This window comes from Folsomia candida, unplaced genomic scaffold, assembly GCF_002217175.1.
Source record: "Folsomia candida strain VU population unplaced genomic scaffold, ASM221717v1 Fcan01_Sc008, whole genome shotgun sequence".
Classification (NCBI taxonomy): Eukaryota; Metazoa; Arthropoda; class Collembola; order Entomobryomorpha; family Isotomidae; genus Folsomia; species Folsomia candida.
The window spans coordinates 5,082,695-5,109,993 of NW_019091200.1; the positions used below are offsets into that span (position 1 = coordinate 5,082,695).

Genomic DNA, 27,299 nt, shown 5'->3' on the forward strand with positions numbered 1-27,299 from the left:
GGAAATTTTCTTTAGAAATTTATACGAATTTTGTATAAAAAAAATTATGGAAAATCTTGTACGGATTTTGTATGCATGTACTTTAATCTGTGTGTGACATGACACAATTCCACCCTGAATGGAAAATTATTGGCTTGAAATTCCCTTGATTTAAAAAATGCAACCGAGTGTGTAACTTACATCCTTTGGATTGCTGCTTTCCATTGTATTTTTTAAAATTTAAATTTCGTATTCAATTCAGACTCTGACCGATTCTGACTAAACTAGTAAAATAGCGATAAAAGAGAGTTTGACTGGTGTGTGGGTAACTTTTGATGTAATTTGCATCTCTTTATCGTGAGCTTGTCACGCCATACGTGTTCCTGCATGTTTTATATTTGCCCTTATCATAGATAAATGTTTTTTGGGTGATTATTAATTCAAGATAAGGTATGCATTTAAGAAACTGAAAAATCTAGGTGTTTTGTTTATCCAAGAAAATGTAAAAATTTTGTGTAAAAATTCAATCGTGTTTTTTTCTAGTGCCAAAAACTGAAAGAAATACATATTCAATTTCTTTTAAATCCCGTTTTCAAGTGGACAATGACATAGTAGTAGACAAAAATTATGGACATGGTTTACTTACATACATAATTTGTCAAGTTGGCCAACAGACCTATAATCCTTGACAATTAACAAGGTTATCATACCCGATTTGAGAAGTGAAGCCAAAATGATCTGGGAAATTAATGGCGTTGGATTGAGCAGAATAAAGTGTTTAATGGCGTCCGGGAACTTCATTTTGAATTTTATTGGATTTTTAGACTATTATTCGTTATTCAAAGAAATTTGGCACACATTTTACGATGCAGTTGCGTAATTAGATATGATTTTATTTTTAAACGTATGAAAGTTTCAATAATTGAAATTTCTTTTAAATATTTTGAAACTCCCCGATGCCGTTCTGTAATTCTTTGAAATATATTGAATTCAAAAAGTATGTGGAAGATATTGCGAATTTGTGTAACTTGCTGGCCCAATGGCTAATTTTATGTAAAATTGTTTAGAATGTTTCAGTTTTTTGCAGGATAGAATGAAAATATTTTTATGAAGAAATTAATTTTGCCAGGAATTTGCAAAAAATTACATTTTTCCCATTTTGCATTTTATACATGAACTTTAACCTCTTGACCGTATACATGTACAAGCACAACAATTACAGGTTTTTACAATATTGTAACTCGTTATATACACAAATAATTAAAAATAATTATTTTCCACAATTTTCACCAAAACATGCATAATTTTTTTGAGTTTCATGTAAACATGTAACCTGTAAACGAAATATTTTACCGTTTACACACAATTTTCTTCAAAAACTACAAGATTTCTCGTATTGGTTCTAGAAATTTATTTGTAAATACGACATACAATTTCCCAACTTTAAAATCCATATCACATCGCAATTACAGTTTGTAGTTTACAAATCCAAGAATTTTTAATTACACAATAATAATTAATACCACACACTTAAATACTTACCTAATAATTACTTTTACCATTTCCACTTACTCAATTAAACTTACTGAAATGCTATTCACAGTGAAATTCATCTTCATCAAATTGTCAGTAAATAAATGCATAATAATGAATTGATGCTAACCAATTCATTTGAAAGAGTTTCGTTTTCTTTTAATTATTCTTAACCAATCATTACTTTACAATATGTGATGTTGGCTTAACAAACAACTTAATTTACTTTTGTTCCCTGGTTAAGCAAGCGACGTGTGTAAGCAATGGTTAAATATAAATTTTGACTGCAAATAGAAAGGGGCTTGATTTATGTATCCGTCATTTCGTCGTGTATGTGCAGGCAGGGCGTTAGGAACGTCCATATATTACGTTATCAAAAAGGTGGTTGGGTGGTTTTCGGTCGTTTATCTTATCTGTGTTAAGCTTAACATGAGTAAGGATCATACCTGTTCAGTTTCACTCATTTGAGTGATTACGATGATGAGTGGTAGTGAATAAAATGAATTTCCTGTAATTTGAATGAAAATGATTGAAAAATTCCGGCATTTCAGATGGATGACTGTGAATGAAAGGATTTTTCACTCATTTCATTTTTCACCCTGGCGAAGTAAAAAATGAAGTCCGATGAAGTGAAATGAAATGAATTTGAAAGAAAATGAGCAAATGTGAATGAAAATCTTCAGTCGGAAATGATGACTGATTTTTGAATGAAAACTAAATTTTTGAACAGGTATGATAAGGATAGGAAAGATAGTTGATATAAAAATCGGCGTTTTTCTGATGACGTAGCATATGGACGTTCCCTACATAGATTCGCATTAAATAAAGTTATTTGTTACTCATTAAAACATCATCGTCTGTCTGGCATTGCGTAATAAAATGAAATGAAAATGAGTGTGCCATTTAAATTTAGACTTGTGTTATTTACATGTTTTTTTTTCTTCACGTAGCTGGTTAAGATTTAAGATACACAGATTTGAATTTGTTTAAGAGCCTCGTGCGCATATTTGATGATGACGACGACAAGATTGGCAATCGACAAATAATGAAACATTTTTGAAACTGGTGACAGGTTGTTTGTGAGGGAAATGTGTCAGGGGAAGGAATTTGTGAAATAGTTGAGAAATTGTAGGTTGGGAATTTGGAAATGGTTTGGGTAGAAGAAAGACAACTGAATATGTTCAGTTTTTGCAAGATATGGATGGATAAAATTTTTTCATATATTTGGCAAAAAAAGTCAATGGGGGTATTCATTACGATTTCGCATCGTTAGCAGCGTTGGCAAAAAAATTCGCAAAAAATTCTGGCTTGAAAATCCAAACTTGCCATCTCCAAGGCTAGTATTTAGTTCGCAGATTTTTTTTTGCAAAATTATTTTGCGATGCGAAAATGCGAATTTGTGATGAATACCCCCAAAATTTTAAAATTTCAACTATTTATTCTTCCCTCGCAAAATCCTTTGCCCTGATCAAGACGAAACTTGCCAATTTATTTTGTTTACAAAAATTATAATAGTCACGACGAAAAACTGCATTTCTTGAAATTACTCGTACTCAAAATTGCATGCATATCATTACAATTATTATTACAGGAAGATTGAACTTGAACAATTTTTGCGAATATGTCGACAATTTTTTGTTGCATTTGGTAGCAATTTCATTACTATTATTATTTGAGCATATCTCTCTGCACTGAAGTGGATATGGAATGAATTTTAATACGAGGAGGAGTCGAGGAAGCCTGTAATCTGTCAAATTAAAGAGCAAATTTTCTACTTGGTCCATCGTGCAGACTCGTATCATACGGATTTTTTGTGCACACTCTAAATGATAGGGGGACAAAATGGGGGTTTTTATTAATATGTTTCTGAGACTATTGATATACTTTTAACAATTTGGTAACAATCTACTGCCTGGTTTGGCAATAATTTTGCATAATAATTCGGTGAAGCGAAATTTTAATTTGCTATCAAGGTGGTAACAATTTTATGTTTATTTGAAAATTTGTCCAATCGGTCAGTAACTAAAATCCATAATTTTCACTATGGACAATTTTGAAAATAATTTCGTGTGTCAAAAATAGTGTGCAAGTATTTTAGTTCGTACCGTATGGTAATAAATTAGAATTTTCTTTAAATTATATTTCCATTTAATAAAGTATTAATTCCCCCGAAAATAATAGTCATTTTATTGTAAAATCCTAATTTTTCAGCGTTTCAAGTTCAGGCGGGTACTATTTTTACTCAAATTACAGATATCTTGGTATTATCAAGTCGATATATTTTATTTGCATTTATGCGTGGTGGCATATTCATTTGCCGTACTATTTAGTGTGCCACTTTTATTTTATCTTGGGCCGAAATCAAGAAAACCTGAGTAGTTGAGGCGCATAAAGTTAAGTAGTAGTGATGTGATGATGAGATGTGATGAATGATGATGTGATAATCAAGTCGAGCTCATTGTTGCAAATGTGAATCTTGGAATGAAATGAAATCCAAAATTTGACGAAATTGCTACATTTTCTGAGAAAGTGGATAAAAAGAATTCATTAATCTTCCCTGTCCAGGCGAAGAACAGAGGAGATGCAAGGTCAAATAATAAATCAGGAGCAATTGTGTGCAAAAATGTTTCGCGAAACGAAGTGATATAATGGCAAACCATGTCTAGAGGCATTCATAAATAGTAAAATATTCCCTTGTTTAAAAATATATGCTTGCAAATTCGGTGTAAAATTCGCGAATCAATTTTCCACGAAATTTTGTTTCGTTGTCTGTAACCGAAATATGTACTTAAATATTTGCAAAAATTTTGCAAAAATGTTAAAAACATGTCCAATTTAATCGTGTTTGCAAAAAAAGGGACCACTTACAATTCGCCGTATTATTATTATGTATACTCCGCCACCACCGACTGTCTACCAACCGCAATAATAAGATTGGCAATTTTTTGCAAAAGTCTAGTCTCTCAGTCTGGTGGATCAATTGAGTATCAGCAATTTCCAATAATTGTACAGTTCTTGGTTGTTCCGTCTTTTTTTTCATTTTGCGAAATGTGTCTTTCCTTTTTTACCCAAATTCCAATCTTTTCAACGAGGAAGGAAATATTGCAAACATTTTTGCCAACTCAATCTGGTTAACAATTCCCGTTTTATTCTCGAATTCCTCCCTCCAACCGAAGAAGAATTACTAAAAAAACGATATTTTCATTGCGTTAAACGGTTTCATGAAATTTTTTCGCATTTATTTTGGGCCGAACTTTGCGAAATTAATTATTTGCAAAATAATGGTACTTATGACCTTCGCTCATCTTGGAGATAAATAATTTTGAGCCGAAAAATTATACACTATTTAATTACTTAATTTGTCAAATTTGACGTGAATGACTCCATTATTTTTAAACACTGAGCAAAAACCAAACCAATGAACAGTTAATTACTCGAAGAAGGAGGAGCGGAAGAAAGGACAATAGAAATTTAAAAAATGTGAGATGAACAGTTACCAACTCAAGGTTCGAATAAGTTGGGCTCAGCTCGATAGTCACTGGTTGTTGACACCCATCAAACTCTGGGGGAGTTAGAAAAAATTTAACCGAATGAGTGAGCATTTGTCACCGATGAGAGGTGATTTAATTTTTATTTCGTCACTTTTATTGCCACGAGTTCTTTTTGCTGTTGCGTCACTTGGTTGCAAATAATTGGTAGGTATTACCGCACTCTAAGGAATGGGGGTAGTAATAATCTGTTATTATGTTACGCTGTAAAAATCCGGTAGTCACATTCTGGTATTGATTTGGTAGTAGTTGGTAAATTTTTTATTAGCATAATATTACAAAACAGCAATGTTGGTTATTACCATGCCGGTAGAGTCATATATGTACCCCGGCTTGTGTATTGATTTGGTAGCAATTTCCTACCGGATTGGTAGTAGTTGGTAAATTTTTCATGACAATAAAATTACTAATGCTCATTAAGATATATACAATGAAATAGTGTTTTTTTCGCGCTCTAACGATTTTCAAGTTAGATACCTTAAAAGTTGCGTAAAATTGAGTAGATCAAAAATCCGTAACAAAATTGGGGTGGTCGTTGGATGGTTTTCGAGATAAATGCCAAAATGTGCGAATTTTTTGCTAATTTTGAAATATTCAAGTTTTGACCAAACCTTTGCTTTGATACGGCTCGAAATAATTTTAAAAATTATTTTGGACCAGAATTTGGCCGCTGCCGCGATTTCGGAACCCTATTTTCCGATATATTGAGTTTTGCAAAATAATTGCAATTTCCATATTATCTTTCCACGATGGAATTACAGTATTTATTAAAGGTTGTTAGCGTACTGTTTAATTATACCTAATAGTTTTTAACATGTTTTGCCAAAAAAAGTTGCATTATTCGAAATTCAAATTTCGAATATTACATACATATATAATATTACAACGTGTTCTTTGGATGACATTTAACTTATCAGGAATATTGAAGGCAACACAAAAGTTTAGTAATTCGGAATTTTGTTAACCACGAAGATGTTGTTAATGCCGGGTTGACTTGTTATTATTACCATGTCGGTAAAGTCATATATTTACTATTTAATACCAGCTTCCTAAGAATGTAGGGAATAAATAGTAACTTATTTGTGTCTATGAAATTCAAATTTGTCACAAAATCGTACTCATTGTTGTAGAGAAATTCAAAATTTTCCACCAAAGTAGCGTGTAATTATTATATCTTTAATAAGTTAACAAATTGGTAAAAAAAATATATTTATGAACAGAAGTTAGAATTAAAATTTATTACCGAATTATTTAGAGTGTCGGCGAGGAGGATAATGACGAATGTGGGATAATAAAGTAATGATGGAGCGGTCGGTGAAATGATGCGAGTTTAATGATTGAAGGAAAAAGAGACGGAAAATATGGTTTTGTTAAAGTTATCGGATTCCTGTTCCTCCGTGGTTGGGTTTGGTTTTCGAATTGAGAAATGCGAAAGATGGATGGATGAGCGTGTAGCGTATGTAACGGTGAGGTGAGAATAATACGAGATGTGCAGGTAATCCTAGTTTTTGAAACTTTATCGATGCCTACAAACAATGTTTTGGTTTATACTTTACTCGATAGTAACTTGCGCCAATTTTTGGGATATCCACATTTATTTGTCCATATTTTGTCTTTTCCACTTTTAATTTCTCCACATTTTGTCCGGATCCTAAGTAACTGGCGTCTACAGATTTTGTCAAGTTAGTTAAATTAATTTAACGTATCAGATTCATTAATAAGTTTAATAATTAATTATCTTTACGTAAAATTGTTAGATGATTAAGTTAAATTGAAATTAGGTTATCACTTTATTCCGCAATTAAACCAATCAATTAATCCCCCATAAATTTATTTGACCACAATTTTGCCAACTTTTATGTCATTTTGTTAACAGGAAATTATCAAAAACGAGTCGTAAATCTTTGTCAAACATGTAGTTCATTACCACAAAATCCAATCCAGGCAATAAATAAGTTTGTAAAAAATAATGACCACGGAACTTGCCATGTGTCATGTCCTTTCTGGTAGAAAAATCCAGTCCTCCCACACGACCGACGTTACTTCCACATAAAAAAAGTAAACCCCGTCTTTTCACCCTTTTAAAATGTAATCTTCTTTAAATTGGGGTTGGTGGTGGTGGTGGTGGTCGGAGTGATGTTACATAATCCAGTCCAATGCATAATATACACACACACACCCAGTAAAGCAAGGCCAAAAAACAGCGATGGTTAATGATGATAACACTTCCTAATCGGTATTGACATTCGTGTCTTCCTTGTTTTCCAAGTTCGTTTTTACGCTCGAAAATTTAGGGCGTCTAAATAAATTGGGATTCGATTTTTAAAAAATAAAATGGAATCAGAAATTTCGAAGTTTGCTGAAATAAATAAGAAATAGATGACATTTTTTAAATAAAGAGTTAATCAGCAAATAAATAGCCAAGCTACGTTTCTTTATCACACAGGAACAATTGTACAGATCATACATAAATAATTATCGCGTTTACAAATGCTTTGTCTAATTCAAGATTTTTTAAATTCCTAAAATTGTTAAAATTCATTACAATTATTTTATAAAACTCTGCTGGCTAAAGGTATGAGTAGAACGACGTGTGCAAAAATCTAAGGAATTATCCTTATTAAACATAGACGTAGATATTGGACTTGACGTATGTGAATTAATTTTTCTCGCAAAAATTTTTCGTTCAAATTTTGCAAAAAAAATCGGTTTCAAAATTTACATAAAAATCCCCACTTGAAAAATCAATATATAGGAAACCCTGTCACAAAGCTAAGCCAAGACGATGATGAGGTTGTAAATTATGTATGTACAACCGGACCGAAATTCACTCTCATATCCATTCAAGTTTACATATGTATTTATCTCCTCTTCGTCCAGCCAGACGGAGAGGATGCGAAGACCTATTTTATTTTATGGCGTTGCATGAATTGGTTTCATTCCAAAGTTTTGGAGTGGAGGCGTTCTTTCTTAGCAGCAAAAGTTTCGAATTGATGGGTGTTTTTGGTCGTGGTGGTGGTGCAAATGTGTATGTTTCGTAATGACTACTTTGGTTGAGATGGTCTTTTCTGGGTGGGTGGATCGGATGGTTTAGTTTGGTTACTTTGGTTTAGTGCGTGTAATTGTGTGTATGCAAGTGTGTTTTTGTGGGTATAGTAAAATATAGGGTTTAAAAGACTGGATAAATTGTCTGATGGATGTTGGTACTAAATAGATAAATCTGTAAATAATTTGGTAAAATGGGTTAGTTATTACGTATACCGGAGAGGTTGGTAGTTGTTTGTTACCAGTTTGGTAAGAAGTGTGGTAGCAAAATGTTACCGAGGGTAGATTCGATAACACTGATACACGTTCCCTCTTAAAAAATTCTAAAATATTAACGTATAATATACCGAAGAGATTGGTAACTTTTTTTACCAGTTTGGTAAGAACTGGACAATGTATCGTGGTAACAAAATATTACCGAGGGTAGATTCGATAAAACTGATACATGTTCCCCATTTTTAAAAATTGTGCAATTTTTTCAAAACTGTTAGGCTAAGTTTTTACAAAATGGTCAATCCCTCCTTAATTATGGGTCCATTTTAGGTATTAAATTCTCCAGAAAAAGCGAAAACGTGTCCCCTTCCGAACGATTATGCATTCAACCAAGAAAACAACCCGTTACAATCTACAAAAAAGTTCAGTCCTGATTCAGCTCCGGCCTAAAATGGTAAAATAAATATGCACTTTTTTCCTCAACGTAATAATCATCTAACTCCTCAAAAAACAAGCCGATTTACAAATATTTGACAAAGAGATATGATCCCTCCATCCAACGAAGGAACGTTACTTACGTCACGTTACATAATCCTTGAATAAACTTTGTAAATTATTATTTTTTCCTGAAAATCCTGTCACTCTTTCCTCATTGTTGTTTGTATTTGTTTAATAATCCGACATTTTTAAGTGATTGTTAAACATAACGCTTGGCCGGCTTATTGTTGAAGAAAACGTTAAATATTTCCGTGTCCCTGGTAAAAAAAAGAATGATGAAAGGCAGACTTTTACTTACAGTTCATAGGTTTCGTTGTTGTGGAGTAGATTTAAATAATTTAATGAAGATACATACATAATAAAGTATTGCGGAAAAGAATGGATTATGCAAATCTGTCCGTAATGGATATGGATAACGCAATTCCGGACAAAAGGATAAGCGAACGATGCAACTTTGCACTGAATACTGCGGCAATTTATTCCAGTTCTTTATAAGATTTGCAAAGTCCAAAGTCTTTAAAACGGAAAAATCTGAGCATAAAATCTGAATCATTTCTTACATTAGAAATAAATTGGTAACAAAATTTGTCGCATTTTCGCATTGAAAATTCGCATTTTCGCATTGAAAATTCGCATTTTCGCAACATATTTACGTTTGATGTCGACGGTAATAATGATGAAACCCACCAAATGTCACTTCCTGGCGGTTGTAAATTGTTACCAGCTTTGTACAAATTATTGATACCGTTCTGTATGGTAAATAATTCTGCTAGCTGTTTATGTACCTACATTTGGTCACAATTTTATTTTGAGCGTACTTTTTGGACCAGAAAGTGAATACTTGGATCGGCGACCAAGCCCAAAACTAAGAGTTGTAGAGTGATCATCATACTCTCATTTTTTGCGGACATCTTTACCACCACTATTTTTTATCCCTAGAAACCTCCCAAAGTCAGATCCATTAAGGATCACAGATACGTTTTATCCTCTTCTTCTTCTTTTTTGGGGACGCGATTACACAGCGAATGCCGAGAGACACACACCGAGATAATTATTGTCATCCTCTCTTGTCCAATGCAATCCAGAAAATGGTCATGTTGGCAAATCGTGACTCTTATTTTGCATCACTTTTACTACACGACGACGACGAGTCAAATTAGTCTCGTCGCAATAATGGTTCTTGTCCATCCATCAGAAAAGTGGATAAAAAATAAATTAAAGTTTTACCAAGTCTTAAATTTGCAAGTTTTGGATTAAAATAAAAGTCTGAGATTTCTCGTTGTCGGCCGCGATGAGATGAGACGCATTAAACCAGTAAAAGATGTACTTTGTCTTTGACTGATTAGATGTGTGTGTGTGTGTATCGAATGGGAAGGTTGGGGCACTCTTACTAATTTGGTGTAAAATTTGTTACCGGGCGGTGGTGGCTGTGTATGAAAGTATAGATTTGGTAGTAGTGTAAAACAGAGGTCAACGCCGACCAATTTTGCGGTTGCGGTAATTTTGGCCATTTTCGGCGGCCTTGTCCCAATGTTGAAGGAATAGGAAATCAGATTTATCGGCGGGGGCGGCGGCGCACAAAATGATTCTGACGGCGTGACCTCTGGTGTAAAATAGAAGTGCTGATTAGTGCCGATTAGCGGCAAAGCTCAAATTTATCATTGATTTGCGGTAAATTATAAAAGTTGGTAACGTTGATAATAATTTTTGTTACAGAATTAAGCAAATTAGTGATTTCTAATACCCGGTAGAAGATTTTGCTACCAAACATTTAAGAGTGCAAGGTAGAACTCCATAAAAAAAATTCTGACTTATGCAACCAACCAAACATTCTAAAAAAATCTAAAATTCGAAACAAATCAGGTGTCACTCAACCTCAAACTGCTCGAGTACATATGAGTTTGTGGAAGGAGGAAAAGCCAATTTTTTTTACGGATGGTTTTATTTACACCTTATTTTATCCATTTAGACACATAGTTGCTTTATTAGCGCAATAATGCGGTGGGTGATAAACTAGACGGAAATTATTAGTGTCAAAATTGCCATTGTTATTCGGTAATGATTTTCGGAAATGTTTTCTAATTATGTATTTTTATGCTTTGATTATTTCGAAGTCAAAATGTTGGTAAAATCGATTTCATTCACTCCTTGTTGCTATTACAAATGTAAGAATGTTGAAATTTGGTGTGATAAAAAATCCATAAATTTCTACAAGGAAGGAAGTATGGATTTTAATATTTAATATTTTTGCATGTGCCAAATATTGACATTTTTTACATTGTACGTACATGCACAAGCGTTGATAGTAAAATCGTTACGTTTTGAGCAGGATACATATTATGCGAGGAATCGAGGTTAAATTAACTGGATTTAGTTTAATAAGTGAAGATGGTGAAGTTACCTCTTTTTTATTATTACACGACATTGTTTCATAATTTCTCAAAATTCATAAGAATCTTTGATATGCATAACTTGTGTTACATATTTTAATTTGTATTACAAAATCCATACCGGTGTATACATACCAACGAGGTGTGATTACAATTATCTTTACAATTATTAGTAAAAGGTTCCGAAATCTTTAGAAATAATGCATCTCATACACATTAAAAAGCAATTTAAATAGTATGAAAATTTTTGCAATTATGCACATTCAAAACTGGCATTACGTTTAATTATCCTCGAAGTGATACAATTTTACTAGAAAATATTTTTTTGCGTACAAATCATAATTTTGTTTATATCCTCAAAGTGTACCTGGGAATTATTGCTATTCCTACATTTCACACTAAACCACCACCGACTTCCAACTTTACCAATTTAATTTTCCACAAATACAATTTTCAAACCTTCCGAATAAAACCAGTTCAAACACTAAAAAACAAGTTATTAAAATCACATTACTTTCATCTTAAACGAAACCGAAATTTATCTTCCTCTTGTAAATTTTCATTCTCAAAACTACCCAAGTTAAAATAAACGTACTATAAAAGCAATCTGATTAGATCACTAGTTACCGTTTTTTTCCACTATTATGAATTTGCCTGATTTTAAAAATACATCTTCCCATCACAACAATACATAATCTGTAATATGCATTTCACTCCTAGTTTCGTTACTTAGTCATCCATGCCGTGAGAGGGATGGGATGGGATTCATCTGCTACTTGCTTGGGTGGATTGGATTGGATTAGAATATCAGCCTTAATTTGCCAAGATTTCCATGCATATACATGGCGAACGAGGCATGATGAATATCTACCGTTCATCAAAAAGTAAAGTTGTTTGCAACTATTTCCGTTCTTGTAAAATCTCATCATTTCAAAGTTTAGGTTAGTTGAGCGGATCGATGAAAGGGTTGAAATACGATCATGAAATGAAACAATCTGCTGAAAGGGTAGACATAAAAATAAAATGGAATGAGAAAAACCGTGTCAAGCCATGCCTATCGAATCGCCAGATTATTATTTAAAAGGAAGAAGAAGAACAGGTTATAAGTACATTTTTATTGCGTTATTTTTATATTGAGTAAGACGACGACGACGACGCGGACTAAGGTTATTTTTAACTGGGTGGAAAATAAAGTTTCAAAAATTTGCTTAAAATTTCGAAATGGAGTCACATTTGCAAATTTTTGTGTAAGAATGAATGGAATTTTATACATGCGGTGAAAATGGGTGATGAAATGTTTTTTTTTAAATTAAGAATTTTGAAATTGAGTGATTTTTGGGAAATGTATATTTGCAACTTTTGCATAGAATGAAAATATGACGGTGTCCGAATGAATGAATTCGCATTGCAAAATTTGTATTTATGTTATACATGGAATGAAAATGGGAGATGTTTTTTTTTAAATTTTTGTAAAATTTTAGAACGGACTTATTTTTGGAAAATATCTATTTTCAATTTTTCTACACAGTAATAAAATTGTGACGCTGTCCAAATGTATAATTATGAATTTATGCACACTTTAAAATTCATCTCAAAATGGTTTCGTATAATTTAAAATTTTATTACATTTGGCAACAGCAATATTTTTGCAACAACTTTCAGTCTTATTACATTGTTGCTTTGCTTATATTCTGAAACGATAATCGTATAGTTTAGCTAAAGAGTTAGCACAGCATGGCTAATCCATTAGTTAGCCTCGCCTAGTAAAATAGTAGCTCCCTACCTTTTTAAACTAACTACTCACATTTATTCTCTGCCAGTAACAAACACTTGTCCATCTCAAATTAGACTTTAAAATAAATTGTGGTCTGGTCTGTGTGATGTAACTTTTTTTCTTTCAACGTAACAAATCCATGCATTAAATTAATGAAAGTTTTCTCTTTTTTGCGCAGTGTCCACTTGACTAGACTGGTGCTAAGAAGAAATTGAAACTCCCGCCAAATGTTGTCTAACCAGAAAAATAGTACAAATGGAAGGATAAAGAGGGACTAAATTCTGCCGGAATTTTTTAAAAGTTGTTCGAAATCGTGGGAAGAAATCATGGGAAATTCAAATTCCACTGGGGGCGGGGGTGGTCATCATCACAATCAGCAACACGGGCATCACAAACATGGCCCGCGTTACCCGGGTTATCACCATCCCGGGTACCCCGGTCCGGGTTATGATGATGGGTGGAGTCATTCCCTGGAAACGCCGGAACAGCGGAATCGCATGAAGAGAGGCTATTTCCCGCCCCGAGCTTACATTGGGGGAATGCCGCAGCCACAAAAGGTCCTTCCAGTGGCGCCAAATCCGAATAAATTGCTCAAAGCGACGCAAAATGGGGCCATTTTGCATGGCGGGGGGACAATTTCGGGGAGGAAGTTGGGCGAATTGGAGTTAGAGATTAGGAAAAGGAGTACCGTTTCGTTCCCAGGAAATGGGATGGAGAACGAGGGAGGGAGATTGAGCAGTGGGAGGAGTACGCCTAATTTGGTTATGATGCCGAGGATGGGGTTGTCGGCAGGTGAGTTGCATTTTAAAAATTTATGGTGATTTTAGAAAATTAAAAAATGTCTGCACTACTGTGTGAAAAATCCGCACAAAATTGATAAATTTATAAACTAGACAAAAACCTGCGAAATTTATGTAAATTAGCACAAAAACAATATGCAAGTCTAAAATTAGCTTTTTTGCCAATATAAAAATCACTTAAAAAGTTGCATGATTTTGTTTCCAAAATAAAAAAATTCCATGATTTCGTTTTAAAAATTTAAAAAAAGATCTGTAGCTTTTCTAGTCTAGCTAAAAAAAATATCATTCTTAATACACACTTTGAAAAATATGTTATTTTTTCCGGAAATGACCGACACACCTTAAAATAAGTGATTTATTCCCCCTACTAATTTTCCTCTCAATTTCAGGCCTCCCCGTCTCCTCGTCCTCCTCCCGCAGTCGAGATTACGGGTCTGAACCTGACTTGCGGGATGTCGGGCGTTCCTCAAACAGTAAATATGACGACGCCACGCTCACCGACGACCGTTCATCATCCCCTCCAGTGCCAAATTCATTCACCATAATTTCCGAATCCCCCGCCAAAAAGCAGATCCGCTCAAGAAAGAAGTCAAAAGCCCCGCCACCCCCGCCAAACACGGTTTATCCCGATAACCAACCCAACCCAAACTTCTTGATCCCTTATCAGTATCAACTACAACAAAACCCACAACGTCAACTCCTCCTCACGCCGGTAAACGGTTCCCCGCTAATGGGGCATGATGAGAATAAGAACAAACAAAGGATAAAATCCCGCCTCTTCAAGACAAAGGCGGAATCCCGGTCTGCCATGAATTCTCCCGCTTTGCGGGTAACTCCAAGTCCGAGTAATGAGCTTAATTCGCGAAAAATCGAAAAATCTTCCCCGCAACAACAACAAAGGCATCCGGTCGATCCCGATTTTAAGAATAAAATGCGTGCTCCTAACCCTGCGGGAAAAATGGATCAACAAATTGTGCCAAAGGGGAATAATAAACATAATAATTACGCCAAAGAGGAGAAAAATGGAAAGAAAACTTTCTACTTTGGCATGGACATGGGAACTTTTAAGCAAAAACAGCAACAGCAACAGCAACAGCAACAAGCGCTTATCGAACAAGATAACATGGGTCAGTCGCAATCTAATCATCAACAAGTAAATCAGACTCAAGCCCACGTGGCCGACCTGCATAAGGAGATAAGCCGGCGAAAAATGTTGCAAAAATTGGACGACGAGTCCCGCTCAAGTTCCAGGAACTCGGCCGTGGCGGATTCAAAGAAAACGGGTAATAACAATAAATTGGCGGTCCTTACAAAACCTGGGAAAATAACGGCAAATAATCGAGCTTCCGAGTCAGATTCTGACGGAATTCACCGCCGACAAGATAGCGGGTCTTTTGAGCTAAACGAGAAGAAGAATAATAAAGCCATTCCCGCAGCCGGTCCGGTTGTCAATAATAACAAGAAAATAATGCCTTTGAAGAAACCCCGCGATCAGTCATCGTCCGACCTTTCGTCATCCGATTTAGACGTCCCGCTCGTCGTGACGAGACCAACTTTGCCACAAAAACGTCCAGAACTTCCCCGTTTTTCACCAACAGCGGCATGGCGAGCGATCGATTCGCCCTCTCGCGGATCCAACAATTCCTCCTCTAACGGGGGAAGGATGAGTTTCGAACCGGACCTTTCCGGCGGGGAGGATTCCCGCCTTCACAGATTTACCCGACCATCAGCCCCGCCCAGAATATCGGCAGAGAGATCAGGTGATTCAGGAATTTCGGCGGGAGACGCAGGTTCCCCGGCAAACGCGATCCCGCTCCTTTTAGAGGAAGAAGACGATCTTCACAATCCCCGAGTAGATTACAATGACGATTTCGACGACGAATTTTCCTCCTCCTCCCCACACGTTAAAATGAACAAGAAGAAAGGCGGCGCCATGTCGAAGTTATCAACCACCGGGATTGTCGGGGCTGACCGGAAAATGAAATGCTGGACCCCCGAGCAAGACTTGGATGAATCCAGTTCCGACTTTGACCAAGACAACGATCCCATCCTGCTCCCCCCGGTGCCCCCAAAACCCGGAAAAAATCAGAAACCTTCACCCCCCTCAAATTCTAACTCTCCCTCCGCCGCGGCTACAAAATATTTCAACCTTTTCCACGGAAAACGTGCCTCCGCTGTGGTGAGTGACTCTGACTCCAAATATTTCGGCGGTGGCGGGAACTCCAAATTCAGCAGTTCCGACGAACTAAACAGTAATCCCCCCCACCACCACCGCCGTTTTCACGGTCGATCCCCCGCCACACAACAGCAAAACGGTCCGCAAAAACGTTTCCTCCGTTCTCCTGCCGCTCACAAAAAGGGCGGCGCCCACGGCTTCGTCGGCCTCGATACGAATTGGTTTCTCTCCCGCAGTGAGCCAAATTCCCTCAACTTTATCGGCATCGGAGGCGAAGAAGAGACTCGTGACACTAATTTCAACAACTACTTCCGCCCCTCCAAGAAATTCTCCGTCCCCTCAAAACACCCGCCACCACCACCCCCACCACCCTCCAACAAGATAAAAAAATCCAAACAATTTTCACCCCCACAAATCATCCCAGGTCGAAATAAAAATAAATCCCTCCAAAATAACCAAACCAGCTCCTCCCAGGACGAATTAGAGTGCCAAATCCAACTCGAAGATGAAGACTTTGACTCGTATTCTTCCTCTGATATGAGGAAGAAAAACCTGACTTCCGGCCCGAGCAAGCTTACCACCACCACCACTGCACAATCCGAAATTGGCTACGGTCCAAGCAACATGAACTTTAATAATAATAAAAATATAAATAATTCCCTCTCCTCTTCCGCTTATGAAGATCAGGAAGAAGAACTCGATCTCCGTCTTGATGAAGAAAACGACTCGGAGGAATTGATGCGAGATGATTTGTTCGATTATTTAGATCAATATGAGGAAGGTGAATTTGAAAAAGAGCAAGAAATCGGGACTACCTTTCCTCAAAATAAAACTACTGATGCAATCATTAACACTACAACTGTCATGATCAATCATCACAATAATAATGATAATGGTGACGATAATCATCCTAACGGGAGCCGTCCCTTCTCCCACCACATCATGTATCTGCCGAGCTACGACGCGAGGAAAATATTCAATCAGAAGAATCAAAACTGGCGCAGAACTAGGAGCGTGGACGCGTTGGATTCGGGCGAGAAAAGTCAACTTTTTAAAAGGATGCCGCCCCCAGGGAATAATAATAATATTAAAATTCAAAATATTAATCAGGAGAGGATTCATCATATCCAAGTGGAGGAGAGAAATGACCGGAAAGTGTCTGCGCCTTCCTATCTGGAGACGAAACACGTCAGTAATGTGACGATTAAGGGACAACGTGAAATCGACGAGGAAGAACGGAGGGCCCAAAATAAGAAAAAGTTCAAGTTCCAGAGTACCCTGAGGGTTCAGGAGAGGCGGAAAATGGAGGAGGAGCTAAGTCGTGAAGCGGATCAGAGGGAGGAGGAACGTTTACGAGAGATCGAAGAGATGAAACGGGTGGAGGAAGAGTTTCAAAAAAAGCGACGGGACGAAGCTAGAGCGAGACAGGAGCAGGAAGCGCAGCAAGCTTATCAGCCTCCAGTGATCGTGGGGGCGAAAAAGTTTGGGAAAAGTAATAATAATAACCCGGGAAATTTGGATAGTGGTAAAAATACCCGGGTAGTTGCGAACAATAAGCAAGAGTACAATAGCCATCATTATAAAATGATGTCTCAACGGCAAGAACCGGAAGGAGCGCCGGCGTCAGTGACGGTTAGTTCGGCCTGTAATTCATCGGCGTCACCATCCCCACCGAATTTAAATTTAAACGGGACTGGGCAGGATTTAAGGAAGGAGTTGATTAGTGCGTCTAAAAAGAGGAGTGGACTTCCTTCAAATGGTGGACACCAAACGCAAGAATTGTCCGAATATCGGCAAGAAACGAGGCAATATTGTGACTATCGAAGGGCCCCACAGAACGGAAATCATCACCGGCAACAGTCACCAAGTCCGGCAAGGTAGAGAGTTAAATAATCGGGAAATTTTATTTTTTTTAATGACTACAATTTGGACCAGGCACAAAATGACAAAATTTTTAAGGAAAATTACGTGAAAAATGAGTGACAATTGTTCCGACTAATTAGACGATGTCAAAAAAATTACAAATATTTTTTTCAGATTTGCACAGTAATATTTTGCACAAATATTTATGTTTTTTTTTATAAAAAAAGTTCATTCAAAAAGTTAATTGTATACGTGTTTATAGTTTTAATTAAGTCAAAATAGGACATTTTTTGTCATTTAACAGTAATAATGATGCAATTGTAAATATATATATCTAGTGCCATTTTATTTAGTTAAACAGGTAAAAACACACCTGTTTCAAACTAATTATTGCACAAATACTGAAATTTTTTTGTATAAAACGTGTTTCACAGTTTTCCATGAAAAAAATAAGCTTACATCAATTACCTGCAATTAAGAATAATATATGTAATGCGACAGTCAGGATTAGGAAAACAATATTTTATTTTATTCCATAAAAAAATCTTGTTATTTGGTTTACAAGTCAATAAGTGCCAAAAAAGGTTGGAATTTTTGCGTAAAATACGAAGAAATCCTGCGACACGAATTTAAACGCAAGCTTTTAAAGGAAGCCGACTCGACTTGATTTATACCCGACCTGCAGCCAAATTAGAGGAATGCCATTAATTACGCCGTGTCAAAAACCAGGATGACACGAACATAGTGCAAAAGACCAGTTTTGTGTTTTCCTGTGTGCCATTGAAAACTTTTCATAAAATATTCCATTCCATGCACACAAATTGTCGAAATAACGAGATGAACGATACCGTGAAAAAGTGTGCAGCCAGGAAAACTGGTTAAATCAGAATGTTTCGTCGTAAATAAGGAACGTGTCATCGAATCGTCACCGAGGGAGGAATGGACTGTGACGTGACGTGGTGACGATATGCATACATAAGCTTTAAGATAATTAAACACACATATTATGTAAATTAGTTGATAAGTTTAATATGAAAATAAGAGTAAAATCGTCACTCACGAGAAATATGACGGAGTATTTTACTAAATATGACTTGTTGGACACGTGGGGCTGGACGCTGACCAATGTAAAATGAGACCCTGTTGACGACGAAAGGGGACGATTTTTTTAAAATCCTGTCAATCAGACGCGACGTCTTTTGGCGACAAGTATGTTTTCTTCATGACATGAATTACTTAGATTTGGATCAATTTGGATTTAATCTGGTATAACTGGTAACTAATCAGACTAACCCTAATTTCAGTTTTGCATGAAAATTGCAAAACCCTGGACTAAAAATTTGTACAGAATTTTGCACGGTTTTACATATATACTTAACAGACTGATGTAAAATGGGAATGAACTGGTGTTTCATAACAATTACGAATTATGTACTAATCAAAACTAATTTTGGTACGGGTGTAATTTGACCACGGGATTTAAAAAATTGTGAAGATTTCCTGCTAAATATTTGAATCATGATTTTCAGATTTATTCAAAAATCGTCCTCCTCGTCTGACATATTTCCAATCCCATCGAGGCGAAGGCCTGGCGGAAGTCAGAGCAGCAAAGTGAGCGGAAGGTCAAGTACGACGACCTTGGCGGCCACCGTGCATCCCGAAGTGGTTTGTGACATCCCGGTCAAACCGCATCCGTACATGGTTAATGCGTCCAGTAAGTATTATTCAATACTTTGAGGTCAAGGGTCAATAATTTGCATATTAATAAATTCTAATTTCCCTGCAGGACTGGGCGGTTCGAATTCCACCGTGCACCTCTTGACGTCTGACGACCGTCCCAATTCCGTCCTCGGATCTGCACAGAATCTGCACCAATTCGGAGGTCAAATTCGAGGTCAATCCAGTCCGTCGGGTCGTGGCGGGGACAACTATAGGCGTGACTGGGCCCATCATTTACTAAGTCGGGGAGGCAGCAATGGTCTTGGTGGAGGGCGTGCATCCAGCGTGATGAGTCTGCATTCTGCTCCACCCATGAACTCGGATAATTTTCGAAATAGTACCAGCGATCTGAGCAGGCTGAATGGGGGCAGCAGTGTTCGAACGGTGTCTCCAAGTGGGGGAGGTGGATATGTGAGACAAAGGTAAAATATTGCACCATTTTGACCTATGTTTATGTAGGTGTGACCTTAATCATGTATTTTTTTATACCCAGCACCACGACAAGTGGTCCCAGTTATCGTCAGTATTCTGCTAGTCCTCCCCCCTCCGCGAGCCCGGTACCATCCTCGACGACGGATCCTTATTTCCATCACCAAATGGTAAATTGAATAAGATTTCTGGGGACGTTCGTAAATTAACGAAACGCTCAATGCGATTTTTTGAACCCCCACACCCTGTTGTAACACTTTCCCAAATCCCCCTCCTCCTAACGTAAAGTAAATTAAAATTTCCCCCAAAAGAAATGAAAACCAGGAATTTTTAATTTTTAACGCCGGAATAAATTTTAAAGTACTTAGTAAATAAGGAATAAGTAAAATAGGTAGGGAAGATTTACGACAACAAAAATCGATAATGTAATAATTAATTTAATTCAATACCATTTTGCGGCCACCAAAATAAGTTACTTAACGCTTGCCTCAAACCCCCCTCCCCACCGGTAACGGTTTGTAACCAAATTTTCAAACCACCTCCCTCCCCTTAAAGCCTTACATACGTAATTTAAAAAGCGTCCCCTCTAATTTAATTGGGCAAATTTTAAATCCCAAGTTCTATTTTCAAAATCTGTACATTTTTGTCTTTCACAGAGTGAAACAAGTAGCCGTGCCAGTCCGGTAAGAATGACTTCGAGCACGACCGTGATCTCGATAGGACCCCAGATGAATAATGTCATCAGGAAGAAGCCAAAGTCGAATAAGAAAGGACCACCTCCAACACAAAATTTGCAAAACCAAGCCCCATTGTCTCCCATTTCCACACCCCCATTTCAAGCCCAACCCTACACGAGTAACAATAGGACGAGAGGTTATCGTCCCGTATCGTTCAAACCGCCCCAACCTACGACTACAGTTAATTGAGACGAAAAGTTAAACAGATAACTAATGCAGTTTATCGAGAAAATTGCTTATCTTGTTAGATTATCTGAGACGAAATATATACGATTAATATACGCCAATTACAGAATTAAATATTATTACGAGAATAACTAGTAACAGGGAAATGAGAGCTTCCATTATTAAGGATAATCGTTAATTTTAAGGATCCGGTAAAAAAATAAATTCATTTAATTTTAAAAATGTAACTCAAATAGTATTAATTAGGTTATAAAATGGTTCAATTATGTTTTTCGAAAAATAAAAATAAAATTATGAGTCTGATCTTCTTGATTATTTCTGTGCAAGAATGACTTCAAGAAGTGTTTCCGTGCCTTATTACATACATACAACCTTCGTATTATTACAAAAAGTTGGGCTTCTGGTCGCCTAAATGTTGATTAAGGTTAGTTTGTTAGGATACTTAGGGAGTTTTATTTTTTAGAAATTATAGCAAAAATAAAATCATATTTGTTAAGAAATATATAATATTTAATATAAATAATTTAATTGCCCGTCATTAACATAAACATACCTAAATGAAATAAATCATAGATGAGAGAATTATAAATATGTATGTGTACCTATTAAATTTAAACGCATAAACTTACGACTATGCATTTTATTTTCGTCATGAGACTTTAATTAATTAGTATTAGTAATTAATCAGTATTATCAATAGTTCACAGTGACATGCTTTATTAGTACGTCATAAAATCCATAATTTGTAAGGCCTATTAGTCCAGCCGCGAATGGGGGGTCGAAATGAATTTTCTTATCGAAAGGATATCCCATGGGCTTATCGTCGGGATATTTCTCCTAGAAAAATTCCGAAAAATACAGCTCATGAAATTTAAATTGCTTAGAATTGTCCCCACCCCATAAAAAAAATGAATTAATTTCTACTCACCCAAGGATGTCCACACAAGCTTAGAGCTGGAAAGTTCATCTCATTGTCGACCGTGTAGACGGCGCCCCCATTTTGTCCCGCTTGGGCAGGGGACACGAGGACAAACAATTTCATGGCCAACCCGTCCGCCGTTCCTTTGGGGAGAAGGAGATGACGCGGCCAACCACACGCTCTCCGAAGTTTTTGGTCCTCATGCCCCACGCACACCAGGCTCCGACCACTCGGTCTCGTAAGGCGATTCTGTCAGGGGAAAAACCAGACTAGAAAAATATGTGGGTTGGATTTATGGTGGAAACGTGAAAATAGGTTTGCTGGGATAGCGGGGAGAAATTTTGAACGTTTCCGGAAATTTTCGACCAAATTTAGGAAATTTTCGAACACTTTCCAGAGATTTTTAAAGTTTCAGGGAATTTCGAGCATTTTTTGGGTTTGTTTTTTCCAGGGCGTGGGAATTTTCCGAAATTTTCTTCCCCCGGTTTTCAGGGAATAAAGTAGAACTCGTACTCGTACAAAACTAAATCGTAGAGAATAAAATTCAGGTAATTTTTGAAACTAAAAATTTCATAAAATGATCTTGCAAAATTAAGAAAAGTGACATCTAGCATGGACAAACTGTTCCTAAATTGCATGACCCGATTTTTCACCGAGAATTGTAACTGTACAAAAGTTTACACATAATAAAAAAATGCAACACGAACCAATCCGGGCTTGAGAACGAATGGAAACTTGTCCATTTCAAACATGCTCCAGTGAAGGTCATCTTCTGAGGAAGGCTTCCCATCCGCTCCGAGATATGGTGCCATGAAAATACGTGCAATGAAGTTTTCTACTCCCATGTGACCTGACCATATCTCTAATTTATAGTCGAATTCGTGGTAATTGAGTTGTTGTACTTTTGTTTGAAATATTTCACCCTGCTGAAAAACCAAATAACAAGTTGTTGTTAAATACATTAAAAATATATTTACCAAATTTTTAAAAATATGAAAAAATAAAATTAAAAAGTTATGAAAAGTACCGAAAGTCTGTTACAATCTACAACAGCGTTACTCACGTCCCTCGTCACGTCTTCAAAGTATGTCGTGAGTACTTGTACCTTGGGCGTCCAAGGCCAAATATTCCAACCAAGGGTCCCCTTCCTTTGCAGTTTCAGAGATCGTAATTGTACTCCTGAGACGACCAGTTCTTTCTGGGAAAATATGCCAAAAAATGTGGAAAAGCTCGTCGTAAATAAAATTTTCTCAGATTATTATTAAACAATTACTTCGCTTCGTATCTGAGGACTTGCGTATTTGTGGCGTCTATGCAAGTTGTCTATGTAGAGATGAATCTGGTAAAAGGTGGGGTCCGGGAGGTTGACTTCTTGATGATCTTGCACTCCTGGCATGGGAAACTGCGATTGCATCAATTATTAATTATTATTATGATGAAATGGTTAATTGCAAATAAACTAAACGTCACCTCCTGTGGATATCTTGGATCAATGATGTCAGCAATGTTTCCGTGCAGATCGCCATGAATGGAGCCATAATAGTCAATATTTATCGAGGATGTCGACGATTCTACGATAGCACCAAACATATCGTTACCCGAAATGTCGGACGCAAAGGACTCTGGATTATTGTGAAGTGGGACCGCTTCCCTATTTCCCTAAGAATAAGTAAGAAAAAAATATAGTTGGAGGAAATATATAGCGCATAGCGCAGCGTCTCACATTTATTGCATATCCGTTTTGAATTGCTTCCAAAAGGCGAGTCTCGGAGTCTCTAAGAATTTGAAATCCTTCCTGTGGCTTTAGCGACATGTTAGGGCCCCGTGTCGGATATTCGCCAAGGTCATAATTCAAGCGGACTGGTTCAAACCCTTTCCTGAGCAGGAAATCATCACTTAAAGAAATTGGCTCTATGTCCCCCAAATTGTTGGAGCGTCTCTCCGCAAAATAGCGTCCCATCAGCTGGTGATGTGTGTAGCTAAAAACAAACGGGTGAGAATTACTGCGAGAATGAATATTTGGTAATAATGTGGTAGGAATAATTTGTTGTCCGGCGGTCACAAAACAGAGGTCGACGCCGCTGATCTAATGGCGCGGGAGGTCGGAAGCATTTTACGCGTCGCAGTTGCCGAAAAAAAATTATTGCCTTTTCCTTCAACATCTTGGACACCGCCCCGCGTCTCCGAAAACCCACAAAAATTTTGCGCCTTCACCGCCGAAAATTCGTCGGCGTTGACCTCTGTCACATGTAATACTCCATCACCACTCCATTATTTTGTTGGTAAACGTACAAAAACAACTCTCCCTTCCTGTCCAACACGAAGCCATATTTTTTATTATCCATGACGTTCGGGAGGTCAGTGTGCCACCAAAAATGGAATGACTCCAAACTCGCGTCCTGTATCCAGTAGGCGGGCTCGTCATACACGTCGACATGTCCAGCAGGTGGCGGAGGTGGTTCCGGAAGCCGATTCATGCTTCGGATCACTTCCTTCCGGGTGTACAACTGTGGCAGCGTGTCATAAAATACGGGTGGGGACAATAATCCGAAAAACTTTGTAGAAAACAGTGTCCCCGTGGCCCAGACGAATTGTCCCACATTGACCCGGACAGATAAGTAGGACGTCGTGTTGTAAAATAAATCCCAGCCGACGGGTTGCGACACATCGATGAAGTAAAGAATTTCGAAGATTGTTGTCATTTCGTCCAAATGTCTCCATCGTTTGATGAAGGTATCCCACCTCTTGTAAAGTTGGTCTGCATGAAGTTGTTCAATGTATTCCTTTACAGTGGTGGGGTTACTGTAAAGGTTCAGGTAGTTTAAAGGGTTGAAATCTGACATGACGGCATTTATCTGGTCCTTGTTTCGGGGGCAGATGAAATGGAATAAGTTGGATATCTGAGTTTGTCTCGACTTCCAAGTGGCAGCGTCACCTGTTTAGCTAGTACTTATTAAAGATAGCTTAGTAAGAATAGATTATTAATTACCGCTTAAAGTCTGTTGTGATTGTTGTGAAGCAGCTTGGAAAATTAGGGAACTAATAAAGGTGAAAAAATAACAGAATGAGCGTTTCATGATTGCTGTTTTTTTTATAATGGCAAATTTCGCATTGAACTTTGTCATAAGTTGGCTGTCTAAAAAGACTGAATAGATTTAGAGATTTTCTAAAAAAAAATGTGCATATGTGGTAAACAGTTGGTGTATTTCATCATATGGCGCAGGTTTGTATATAGTTTGGATCATCAGCAGTGACCTATTTACTTTGATTAAATTAAACAAATTACAAATGTTACGCATAAATAACTAATTCGAAATTGTGTAATATATGCAGGTGACATTGACGTTAATTAGATTCCATCAAGTATGTGGATTAATTAGTGGTAATTTTATTTCATAGTACTAATTATCAGCCGCAACCCTGTGTGTGGGCTATACTACAGATACAATTTGTATTTAAATATTTAGCCCCATTTTGTAAAACGCTAAAAAATAAACCAAAGTTTATTTCAAAAGATAAATACCACAAAAGTAAAAGCAATAATGACTCAAAATAAATAAATAATGATTAAAGATAATCATTGAACAGTTAAATATTAATATTATCAATCAGTTAAGACAGATCAGTCTTGTTTGCAGAATTCCATTATTAGCATAAGGATTTAATCATTAAAGAAATCTTGATACTGCTGGACGTAAGCCTCCTTTTCGGCCGGAGTCATTTTTGCAATAACGTCGGGAGTGACCTGATTAATCGGGACTCGCTCCGACCCAACCGTGACGACTGGGACGGAATCATCGTCGTCGTCTTCATCCATTACTCCGACTAAATCAAAAAATTAATTCAATTTCAAATTCAGAAAATCAGAAAAAAAATTAAATATAAATATTCACCATCGTCGTCATCATCGATATCCAAAGTTTTCAAATTGTTGGGAATGTTGACGTTGTCGGGATCTTCGTCGTCGTCCGAGTCTGAATCAGCAACTCCAAGGGCAATCGGTTTTTGGGATGAGGCCGAGCCACCACTCATTTTTTCATGTGCCAGGAGTACAGACATGATGTCCTCGCGGGCACCCGACTTCTCTGAAGGTCCGGCTTCTGACGTGGAGGCGGAGGAAGTTGTCGCGCTGGACTGGATAAGAAAATTAGAAGATTATAATATGTAGTTGGTTAGTCAAATTAGTTAACATTTTCAGAAAATGATAATTGTGGAATCGCACAATTTTTTAGAATTTGAAACCGAAATTATCAAAAAAATTAGAAACACAAAGATGTAAAAATGAGTCCAAATCAGGCAATTTACTCACACTTCCTGCATAATCGCCCCCAATGGTAGACTCCCTCAACCAGACGGGTCTCTCCTTTCTCAATTCTTTAGGCTTATTGGCAGAATCGTCCCCAATAGTAATGTCAATCCGAGTCTGATCATTTCCTCCAGATGAACGGGTCGCCTCTCCCGACCACATTCCGCCCCGGTCATTTCGCCCAGAATCACGGCCAGAGTCACTGATCAATAATTAAATGATTAATTTATTAACTGACAATTTAATAAAAGTATTTAGTGGGTACCTGGGATCGTTAAAGTTTCTCGGAGGTTCAGGATCAAGCAGTTCTGGAGCCAATTTGATATTTTCTGCTTTACGTAACAGATCGAAAATTATTTCTAATTGTTCATTGAATCTGAAATGGATATATACAGTTTGCATAAAGTTATAAAAATACATGTATCATCGTATCATTCATGCTTGATTTCTTAATCAAGTCACCTCGCTAACAGCAATCTCGAATCCTTTGGTACTGACGACGACTCATCCTCTTCGACCAATTGGCGACAAAAAGTACAGTAAAAATTTCCCGTCATTGAATCAAACAATTCCCCAGCTTCCAAGTCTGTAAAAGTCTTATCACAATTGGTACACTTGAAAGAGGCCCGATTCGTAGCGTCCCTCTCCTGCGTCTCCATCTTCTTCCGCATATGATCCAACTTGTACTTGATAACGTTAACCAAGGTCTTATAGTTGATGAAATAATAGTTGACCTTCTGCGCCTTGCCGTCAGGACCGGTTTCCATTCGGAGTCTGGTATGCACAAATTTTTCGCTCTTTAACGTTCCCAACCGTGCTCGGAGAAGTTTCGTGTCAAATTTTAACAAGTCTTCAATCTCCTTCTCTTTCATGCCTAATAAATAAACAGTAAATATGATTACTAAATAAGTTAATTAGTTTTACAATTAATTTCTTCACTTACAAACATTCCGCACGAGCATGTCGATAACGAGAGAATCCTCGATTTGGAAGAATGCACGAGCAATAAGACGAGCCAGTTGCTTCAGGTAGGAAGGAATCTCGGTTACGTAGCCACCCTCCATAATTGGCGATTTAATGGAAGGACAATTAGTTAAAAAATTAATTAAATGCACGCACCAAATAATTTACGAATTACGATGCACGGACGACAAAAGGAAAAGAAAGTAAAAATCCGACTGGCG

The 27,299-nt window shown here is 37.0% G+C and overlaps 3 protein-coding genes across 4 annotated transcripts in view; 1 reads left to right on the forward strand and 2 right to left on the reverse strand.

Annotated features, from left to right (window-relative positions):
* Positions 1–21,216, forward strand: part of LOC110853566 — a 78,992-nt gene extending 57,776 nt beyond the window's left edge. Inside the window, exons 4-9 of the mRNA XM_022101852.2 lie at positions 13,159–13,772; positions 14,170–17,833; positions 19,349–19,533; positions 19,606–19,960; positions 20,032–20,137; positions 20,624–21,216. Of these exons, the coding sequence (XP_021957544.1) occupies positions 13,307–13,772; positions 14,170–17,833; positions 19,349–19,533; positions 19,606–19,960; positions 20,032–20,137; positions 20,624–20,893 (5,046 nt within the window). The 5' untranslated portion in view covers positions 13,159–13,306 and the 3' untranslated portion in view covers positions 20,894–21,216. The remainder of the gene's footprint in view (positions 1–13,158; positions 13,773–14,169; positions 17,834–19,348; positions 19,534–19,605; positions 19,961–20,031; positions 20,138–20,623) is intronic.
* Positions 21,217–21,548: 332 nt separating this feature from the next.
* On the reverse strand, positions 21,549–24,934 carry LOC110853567 (hemocyanin B chain). Of its 2 annotated transcripts, XM_035854204.1 has the most exons (10): positions 24,799–24,934; positions 24,102–24,744; positions 23,533–23,788; positions 23,280–23,468; positions 23,083–23,211; positions 22,837–23,007; positions 22,732–22,735; positions 22,517–22,659; positions 21,819–22,058; positions 21,549–21,727 (listed from the first exon to the last, which is right to left on the reverse strand). In XM_035854204.1, exons 1-10 carry the CDS (start codon positions 24,932–24,934, stop codon positions 21,584–21,586), a joined length of 2,055 nt encoding a protein of 684 aa, XP_035710097.1. In that variant the 3' UTR covers positions 21,549–21,583. The 2 variants fall into 2 exon arrangements, with proteins under 2 accessions (XP_035710097.1, XP_021957545.2); XM_022101853.2 differs by having other exon boundaries at positions 22,517–22,735.
* A 103-nt stretch (positions 24,935–25,037) lies between these two features.
* On the reverse strand, positions 25,038–27,288 carry LOC110852954 (general transcription factor IIE subunit 1). Its single transcript, XM_022101140.2, has 6 exons — positions 27,059–27,288; positions 26,578–26,989; positions 26,381–26,491; positions 26,119–26,317; positions 25,703–25,943; positions 25,038–25,634 (listed from the first exon to the last, which is right to left on the reverse strand). The coding sequence occupies exons 1-6, from the start codon at positions 27,177–27,179 to the stop codon at positions 25,471–25,473; spliced, it is 1,248 nt and encodes a 415-aa protein (XP_021956832.1). The 5' UTR covers positions 27,180–27,288; the 3' UTR covers positions 25,038–25,470.
* Between the last annotated feature and the right edge of the window lie 11 nt (positions 27,289–27,299).